Consider the following 10,126-nt stretch of genomic DNA (forward strand, 5'->3'; position numbering starts at 1 on the left):
AAAGCTAATTATAGAAGGAAAAGCAATTTTAGGGCTACTAGATACTGGAGCAGATCGTAGTATAATTGCACGAAAAGACTGGTCAAAAGGGTGGCCGGTGCAGCTCTCAGATCAATCCCTAAGAGGTTTAGGATATGCTCAAGCTCCACAAGTCAGTTGTAGGCATTTATCATGGAAGGATTCTGAAGGGCATTCTGGCACTTTTCAACCATATGTGCTCGATCTCCCAATCTCTCTATGGGGACGTGATCTTATGAAGGACATGGGGTTTCAACTTAGTAATGAATATTCAACAGTTGCCCAAAAGATAATACAAGACATGAGATATAGACCAGGTCTTGGATTAGAAAAAAATTTGCAGGGATGTAAACATCACTTAAAACCTCAACAAAAACTTAATAGACATGGGCTGGGTTTTTCTTAGGGGCCGCTGAGGATCAGGTGCCCATTACCTGGAATACAGGGGAGCCAGTGTGGGTTCCTCAGTGGCCGCTCCCCTCTGAAAAATTGACTGTGGCTCATACTTTAGTACAAGAACAATTAACGTTGGGACATATAAAGCCCTCTTCTTCTCCATGGAATACACCCATATTTGTTATTAAGAAAAAATCTGGAAAGTGGCGATTATTACATGATCTACGGGCCATTAATGCTCAAATGCAGCCCATGGGACCCATTCAGAGAGGTTTGCCTTTACTTTCAACAATTCCAAAAAATTGGCCAGTGATATGTATAGACATTAAAGATTGTTTCTTTTCCATTCCATTGCATCCTCAGGACTCCAAACGTTTTGCTTTTACTCTGCCTTCATGTAATCATGAGGAACCTGATCAAAGGTTTGAATGGGTGGTTTTGCCTCAAGGCATGGCCAATAGTCCTACAATGTGTCAAATGTTTGTAGGATCAGCCATTGCTCCACTCAGACAAAAGTATCCATTGTTAAAGTGTATACATTATATGGATGATATATTGCTGGCAGCCAAAACCAAATATATGTTGGAAGCAGCCTACGCTGATTTGGTACATTTATTGCAATCAAAGGGCTTGCTTATTTCACCTGATAAAGTACAAACAGGAGGTTCTATTGATTATCTTGGTGCTAGTATCTCTTGTACAGCTATTACACCCCAAAAGGTAACTCTCAGGACTGATAATTTACATACCTTAAATGATTTCCAAAAACTATTGGGTGACATAAATTGGATTAGGGGTTATTTACACATTCCCAATGCTGAACTAAAACCCTTGTATGCAATTCTTAAAGGTGATTCAGACCTTTCTTCCCCTCGGCATCTTACTGAGGAAGCAAGGTCAGCGCTGCTGAAAGTGGAGGAGGCTATACAACATGCTAGCCTTTGCAGACGTCAAGAGGATAAGCCTCTTCAATTATGTGTGCTCGCCACTGTACGGCAACCTACTGGAGTTTTGTGGCAAGATGGTCCTTTATTGTGGATACATCCACGTATATCCCCTGGAAAATCTCTTGAGTATTATCCTGATGCAGTTGCTTCCTTAGCTATGTTAGGGATACAACAAAGTATACAATTTTTTGGTTGTCCTCCAACGTCTGTGATTGTCCCTTATACGTGTCAACAAATTCAAGTTTTGTGTGCTAACCTGGATAATTGGGCTATATTACGGTGCTCTGTTCCAGGAGAGATAGATAATCACTATCCTTCACATCCTCTTATAACATTTGTTAAGGAGCATCCTATCATTTTTCCTAAAATCACTTCTTCTACGCCTATCCCAGGAGCTGCAAATATCTTTACAGATGGATCCAAAACTGGTATTGGAGCCTATGTGGTAAATGATCAACCTCCTATCCAACATCAGTTTGCTCCTGGCAATCCACAATGGGTGGAACTACAAATTGTCATAAAGGTTTTTGAACAATGTCCGTTTCCTTTTAATTTGATCTCAGATTCTGTCTATGTAGTTCAAGCTTTAAAAGTGTTGGAAGCTGTAGGTCCCATACACACATCAGAAGTGATGTCTTCCCTTTTTCTACACCTTCAAAAATTGATTTGGAATCGCTCCACCTGTTTTCACCCCCTGCATATTCGAGCCCACACAGGTTTACCGGGTGCTCTTTCTGCTGGCAATGCCCAAGCTGATCTTGCTACTCGTCCTTTTTAGATGTTCCCTGTTTCCTCATTAGATCAAGCTAAAAACTTTCATAGTAAATTTCATGTCAATGCACGAGCACTCCACAAGCGCTTTGCTATCTCCCGTGCTGATGCTCGACAGATTGTGTTGGATTGTCCTAACTGTATTATTTTACATCACCCCCCTTCTATAGGCGTAAATCCTCGCGGTTTGCGGCCTTTAACTATATGGCAAATGGATGTTACTCATGTTCCCGACTTTGACAAACTTAAATATGTCCATGTGTCTGTGGATACTTGTTCTGGCATTATACATGCTTCTGCTTTGTCTGGTGAAAAGGCTGGAAATGTTATCACACATTGCTTGAAAGCCTGGGCAGCATGGGGCTTACCACAGACCATTAAAACGGACAATGGTCCAGCGTATACTGGACGACAATTTTCTTCCTTTTGCAACCAGATGGGTATCCAGCTTGTCCATGGTTTACCTTACAATCCACAAGGTCAGGGTATTGTAGAGCGTGCTCATAAGACTCTAAAAGAGATGTTAATAAAACAAAAAGGGGGAATTGGCTTAGGCCACACCCCGAAAGAGCGCCTCTCCCTGGCTCTATTTACTATTAATTTCTTGAAATTGGACATCCAAGGGCGCTCTGCTGCGACTAGGCACTGTTCGCCCTCTGCCCCGAACTTTGGGCACGTTAAGTGGAAAGATGTACTTTCTGGACAATGGTATGGGCCTGATCCCGTGCTGGCATGGGCATGAGGTTCCGTCTGTGTTTTCCCACAGGACCGGACGGAGCTGGTGTGGGTTCCAGAATGCCTGACAAGAAGAGTCCGACATCAATCAACCAACAACAGGAGGCGCTACAACAATCTCATGATGAAGACCATCCTTCTACTGAGTGTCCTGGTTTTAATGCTGATATCCATGGTACAGGGGATATCAATGCAGTGGTGGGCGGTAGCTCGAACGTGGCCAATGCCGATGCCGGTTCATAGCAATTCTAGTGTTCTTCCCACTCTTTTTTCTACCTCATGTGAAATGTCTGCTCCTTGTGTTTCCCCTAGAGGGGACCAAGATCGGTCCTTCAATCTCTCCAGCATCAATCTCACAAGAGTTTTTTGTTTCAGTTTTTCCAAGGGTGATTGCATCCATTTAAAACTTAAAGAACTTGACTAACTGGGAGGACCCATTGCAATATAGTCGGATCTCGCAGGGAGTTTTGGTTGCAGCGCTCCTACAAATTAGCTCAGGGAAAAACCAGGGCTTGGGAAACTTGACAAATATGTCTGAGCTTAATATTACCACTCTGGCCATTACTTCCCAGGTGTTGATTCCGTTGTCTCCTTCTAATCAGACCTCTAATGCCACTCATTTTAAGGCTTCTCCTTATTGCACTCCTGAGTGTGGCTTCCCCCCAACATTCACGCCTTGCCAAGATCATTCTTGGGAGAAACATCAGGTCGCTAAAGGTTTCTCTCTTTCCCCCTCTCTTAAAAGATACTTGTATAATTCTTCCAACAATAATTCCTCTATAGGAGCAGGTTGGTCTTGGTTTCAATGGTTGATTTCCAATGAAAAGGGAGCCACAGCTGATATTTCCGCTTTGGCTCAATTACGAGGAGTCCAAAGTTGGCTGTTTAATGTTTCTGGCATTACCCAAGACTCGGGGCGAGGTAGGAGGCTTAAAATTTCTGCAAATAATTCACAATTATTTAATGCTACATTACCCTCCGCAGCAGTCTGTCTCCAATCTCCATTCCTGTTTATTTTGGCTAATGATACATCACAGGGGATACTTAATTGTTCTAATATTACCTGCTATTTGTCTGAGTATTGGAATGGCTCCTGGACTACGACAGTGGTTATGAAAGTTCCAACCTTTGTCCCGATTCCGGTTACTGCAGATCCAGAGTCTTTCCCTATTGTTGAACTGATTAGAGCCCGTAGAAATTTTGGAATTACGGCAGCTATAGTAACAGCTGTGGCGGTGTCTGCTGTTGCGGCGGTTACAGCTGGAGTAGCCATGGCCAGCCAGGTACAAACTGCTGCCACTATTAATCAGGTTATTCAACAAACATCCACCATACTTGAATCTCAAAGTAGAATTAATCAACACATTTTATCTGGGATTCTGACTGCTAATCAAAGGATAGATCTGCTTCAAGCTCAAGTTGAAGAGTTGTCTGATCTAGTACATTTGGGTTGTGTCGATCAACGTGCGCATTTATGTATAACCTCTGTCCGATTTAATGATTCCAGAAATGCCTCCCGCATCATCGGGGAGTATCTATCCGGAACCTGGTCCATGGAAGCAGAAAACTTGATCCAGTCTCAACTAACGCAGATTGCTGTTTTGAATAGTACCCGTGTCATACCAGTGACTTTGGGTCAATTCACCAGTTGGCTATCCTCTGCCTTTTCCTTCTTTAAGGAATGGGTGGGAGTGGGCATTTTTGGGGCAATGTGTTGCTTTGGTGTTGTACTTTGTTTGTGGCTTCTCTGTTGCCTTAAAACTCGCCATGCGCAAGAAAAGGCTATGATTGTACAGGCTCTTGCGGCCTTAGAAAATGGCATTTCTCCACAAATCTGGCTTGCACATCTTAAACAGTGATTTCTGGGCAGGGCCATTGCACCCCAAGTTAGTTTCACACTGCACTGGGATTGGCATGTCCTCTTCCTTATTCTCTCCCAGTGCTGAATAGCCCTTGCACTCTGCAGGTCTTGTTACCATTACACGCAGATGGGTTTCAGGACTGGTCTTTCTTCTCGGCTGCAGACTTTTTACCTTCCTCTGGGGCTTAGGGATTGTGTTGCCAACTTAAATTTTGTTATTATTACCAGGCTACCTGTGTTATCCTACTTCTCGCCGTCGTCACGATGCAGGATTTCGAGGCAAAGCACTGCACTTGAGTGATCCCTCAACGGACCTCAAGGAAAGCATGTCCTATTGCATGCGGGTTTGACGTCCACGCCCCGCCCTACGAAAAAAGGCGTCGGCTGATATGGGATCAGGTCTGGGGAAGGCGCCTCCTTAGGACTGAACCATACATTGCAGCCACTTCTGCACAGTGGGATAGGACCTCTACTTTCGCCTGCATTGTTATATAAAATAGAAGGGGGAATTGTGGTAAGCCATTGTTATAGATCGTGGCTGCCATTAGAAGATGGCGCCGGCTTCCACTGTGGCCTGTGGTAAACAACTCCTTTTATGGAGAATTGACATGCAATCCCTTATCACCCTATGAGAGAGATCCACGTGGCGGCTTAGGATTGGGATGCGGGGTCTTTATTAAGCTGTGCTTGGGTGTGTCGGCAGCGGGCGCTAGAAGATGATACATGACTCAAGGCCTGAATAAACTGTTGAAAGAAGAATCCTGTGTTGTGTTTCCCTTGCTGGCGAGGGGTCGCGACACAGCATAGTGAAGGTAATAGCTGGAGATCATTTTTCTGATTGTGTACAATGAGATAAAGGGAGACTCAGCCAGGTGTTAACATTAATGGCCTCTGAGATATAGGAAGAGTTTATTTCTGCAAATGTTTGTGGCTGCAGCAATTTTTTTTCTGTTACCATGTTTGCCACCTACACCCTAAAGTTGATTTTTTAGAAGTAATATAGAAGCCCCATAGTGATTTCTGGAGAGTAGGAAGGGTGCTGGGGCAGGGCAAGGGATGAAAGTAGAAGATAGATAATTAGATATGATAACTGTGTGCCTTGCGTTTGGAAATATTATGTTCAATTCCGTTAGCATGTGCAATAAATATTTGTTAATTAAAAATAAATTAAAACTAATTATTCTATTTGATCACTGAAAGGTAGGCACTCAACACTGAGGGAGAGAGTATACTTTTGTTTTGTTTCCTGCTTGTGAAAATGGTTATTGTTAGTCACCTATAAAGAGAACTTATTAAATAATTTTGGAAGGAATAGTATGCATTTGAAATGCCTTGTTCTCAAAGTATAAAGAGGTTATCTGATGGTCACTGAAATATTTGAAGTGCTACATTCCATCCATTGTCAAGGTAGTTTGTGCCAGCTTCATCCTTTGGGAATGTAATATTTTCCTTATTCCTTCACTATTTGTTGCAATCAAGTCACTGAATCTGCCCACCCATAAAAGACAAGGATACTAAACTCCACATGCAGGAGGGGATGCTATTCTCCTGCATTGTTTTGAACTCTTCTATATGAAATATTTGTCTGTTCCCATCACTTATTATCAATGAAGTCAATTATGTTTTATCAGTAAATATATATTAATTTGTTGCTTTCACTTATAATTTACTGATAATGGTTTTTATTTTATTGCTCATATTTTTCCAGCTTTCACTCTTTCAGGATATTTTACTTTAATTTTCATGTCATTTGTCAGGAATCCACATGTGGAACACCTTGGGAGACTCTCCTTTTACTCTTCCTTCTTTTTCTCCTACTATATTCAGGTTAATTTTTTAATTTATCTTACCAGATCCTAGAATCATCATTTTCTCCAGGGAAATATACACATTTTTACTGGTATTTTTAGGGAAACTTGTGTACTTTGTCAGGCCCAATGCAAAATGAAAATTTTGACTCCCTGTATAAAATCAGGTGACCTCTACAATTGACATCATGCCAGAGAAATCTATTTCTTTCTTCTGTGATCTCTTCACATGTCATGGTAAATTTTGTCTTTCTTTTAATTGTCCTTATTACAGAATTTTAAATTTTTATCAAGACTTCTAACATTCATCTTTATGTATGCCATATCAATTCTATATGCAAACTTATGAGCAAGTCACATTGGAGAGCTTACATATCCATGTTGTGTTCATTAATACCAAAGCAGTGAATGTTACACAGAACCAGTGCAATTGTTTTTACTACAACTTGATAACTGTGAACAATTTCTCCAGCTGGTTTGTTAATGAGTTTGAAAGAACTGGAAGAAAAATGACTGTGGATCACCCTACTTTTCCTTTTCCTTCATATTCTCAGCTGGAGAGGTGGGTTAACACAGTAAAGTACCTTGAGTGACAAAGCTGTCTTCTTTCTGTATTTGAATCTAATTCTGGTTGAACATTAAGGTGTGGCCTCCCTGGGTTTCATCATGCTCCCTTTTTTTACTTACTGGTGAATAAGATGTGGTCACATTGTACTCAACTCTCTCTTAGCTACCATATTTCCTTGCCTGCTGGAATTTGGGATAATGGGAATGAAAACTCAGTGTTCATGAGGTGGTCAAATGCACTATACCTGCAGGTTACATTTATATGCTGTGTTTATACCTGTGGTCCACTGCCTTCTGGGAATTTACTTATGAAAAATAAGTAGTAAGGTAAAATCAACAAAAATTATGATAGCAACTGCAGAATATTCAATCAAGGACAGGTCCACCTTGAGCAGTAATCCTGACTGTGTAGGAAGAGCATCATGGAGCTAGACCTCCTTTCCCTGCCTTCTGCCTCCTCCTCTCTCTCCATCATCCTTCCCTCCCTCAGTCCCTTGTATCCTCCCTTCCTCCCTTGCACAATAGTAAGAACACTAAGTAGGATACATGTACTCTGAAAACATATAAGTGAACATTAAACTATTGTAAAGTGTAAGTACAGAATTTTGCTGCAAATATCTAGAAGTTATTTATTTTATGCAATTAAAATTTTATATCCATTAAAGAGCAGCATCCCATTTCACCCTAACCACATTTCTTTGCAAACAACATGCTTTTCTCTCCCTCCCTCTCTCTCTCTCTCTCTCTAAATATATATATATATATATATATATATATATATATATATATATATATATATATATATATATATATATATATATATATAAATTTAGACCCATTGTCTCATTCAGTTGCTTAGGGCCTGGCTAACTTGTTGAGGCTGGTTTTTTACTTGTGTTCCTCCCACCTCAGCTTCTCAAACCACTGGTATTCAAGGTATGTCCCACTGTACCCAGCTCACTTAATGGTTTTTCATAGAGATTATTTTGTGTTTCAGATTTTATACTCTTCTCAGGTGATGTGTAAGTAATTTCTCTCATTCCAACAGTTGAATCTTTTCCCTGTTCATGCTTTACTGTGCTGGGCAGAAGCTTTTGGTTTAATGGAATTATACTTGTCTGCTTATGGTTCTCTTCCCTGTCCTTTTAATGTCATAACCAAAGGACCATTTCCTAAAGCAATGTTGTAAAGTGTTTCTTTTGTGTTTTCTTTGTATATTTTGCTCACAAACTTATGCTCTTCTTTCTTTTTTTTTTTTCTATTTTAGATTGAAAAAATAGCAACTTCATCTGCTTGTGTTGTATAGCAGGATATTTCATCTTTCTACATACGGATTTCCAGTTTTCCCAGCACCAATTGTTGAAGAGGCTATCTTTTCTCCAATTTATGTTTTGGTCACCTTTGTCTAGTATGGATTGGTCTATATGCCTTTTGATATGGGGTTTCCTTTTTCTTTCTTTCTTTTTTAATTATTTCTCTGTAGTATAGTTTAAGGTCTAGTATTGTGATGTCTATTGATTCAATCATTTTGCTGAGAATTGCTTGTTGAGAATGACTATTGGGGCTCTCCTATTTTTTAAATGAATTTCACGATTGCTTTTTCTAGTTTTATGAAGAGTGTCATTGGACTTTTAAAAGGAATTGCACTGAATCTGTATAAGTATTTTGTTAGTATTGCCGTTTTGACTATGATCATTCTTCCTACCAAGAGCATGGGAGATCTTCAATTTCTATCTTTAGTGTTCTGTGGTTTTCATTGTAGAGGTATTTTTACCTCTTTTTTAGATTGATTCAAAAGTATTTTATTTTATTCTTTCTTTTTCTTTTTTTTGAGGCCATTGTTAATGGGGTGGTTTTCCTAATTTTTATTACACTGAATTCATTGATGAGTATAGAAATTCATTTGGTTTATGGGTGTTTATTTTATATTCAGCTATTTTGCTGAATTTATTAGACAAGAAAGTTTTCAAGTGAAATTTTTTGGATTTTGTAAATATAGAATCATGTCATTTGTAAGTAGTGATAGTTTGATTTCCTATGTTTCTATTAATTTATTTATCTATTCATTTATTTAATAAAGATAAATGAATAGAAACATAAGTTTTGTATAGAGCTTCAAGGATGATGTTGAATTGAAGTGGCAAAAAAAAAAAAAAAAAAAGGCATCCTTTGCGTTTTTTTTTGAATTTTAGAGGAAATGCTTTAATTTTTTCTCCCTTAAGAATAATGTTTCCGAGGAGCCGCCACAGAAGGCCCAGGCGCAGTGGCCACTGCCTGGGTGGGCACAGGGCTGAATGGGCAGGGGAGGGGAGCGAGCCCCCAGGGAGGCCATGGACAGTCCTCCCGCACCGGGCGCAATGGTGATGCGGAGGCTGGAAACACCCTTCTTCTAAGGTGATGAGGCACTGAGCAGCCTGGGCAATGGCGTCAGCGGCAGCAGCAGCAACTTTGCGTGCCTGTCCCGCTTGTCCCTGGGGCGCCCCAAACAGCGTCGCAGGCAGAGTGGTGAAGAATGACAGCTGACGCTGAGCCTGAGCAAACAAGTGGTGGTGGCGTCACCTCTGGCCCCCCTGCGCAGACTGCACCCCCAGCAGTCGCCCCAACAGCCTGCTCTCCAGCCCGACGTGGGGCTGGTCCAACCACGCTGACCAACCATCCAGACCAACGGGCTGGTCACAACCACGCTGAGGAGCACGCAGTTCTTCTACCCAAGATGGTGGCCAGGGAGAAGCAGGAGTTCACCGAGGACTTTGTCAAGGCCCTGGAGGATTTGAACAAGCAGCACCAGCTTGGCTGGGTGCAGCCCAGCTGCTGTTGCGGCCTCGCAGGAGGACCCTCTGGCACGGCATCGGCGCCACCCTCCCAGCTGGCACAAGTCTTCCTAAACCTGAGCCACTACAAGGATGGCGCCGGGGGTGCTGGGGATGCTGCCACTGTCGCCTTCTCCTCCTAGCCCGTTCCCTTCCCACAGCCCTGCCACCCAGTGATTTACTGGGGCCGCTGTGCCTAGCTGTGCTCAAGGA

General features: G+C 41.6%; 1 protein-coding gene across 1 annotated transcript in view; it reads left to right on the plus strand.

The window, feature by feature from the left end:
* Window positions 1-9,619, plus strand: part of LOC139707020 (zinc finger protein 420-like) — a gene marked incomplete at its 5' end in the record, with an annotated part of 47,535 nt that extends 37,916 nt beyond the window's left edge. The window contains 5 exon segments of the mRNA XM_071617007.1: window positions 2,162-2,611; window positions 2,899-3,102; window positions 4,020-4,150; window positions 8,101-8,125; window positions 9,498-9,619. Coding sequence (XP_071473108.1) covers window positions 2,162-2,611; window positions 2,899-3,102; window positions 4,020-4,150; window positions 8,101-8,125; window positions 9,498-9,619 — 932 coding nt within the window.
* Window positions 9,620-10,126: the final 507 nt, after the last annotated feature.

This window comes from Marmota flaviventris, chromosome 9, assembly GCF_047511675.1.
Source record: "Marmota flaviventris isolate mMarFla1 chromosome 9, mMarFla1.hap1, whole genome shotgun sequence".
Taxonomy (NCBI): Eukaryota; Metazoa; Chordata; class Mammalia; order Rodentia; family Sciuridae; genus Marmota; species Marmota flaviventris.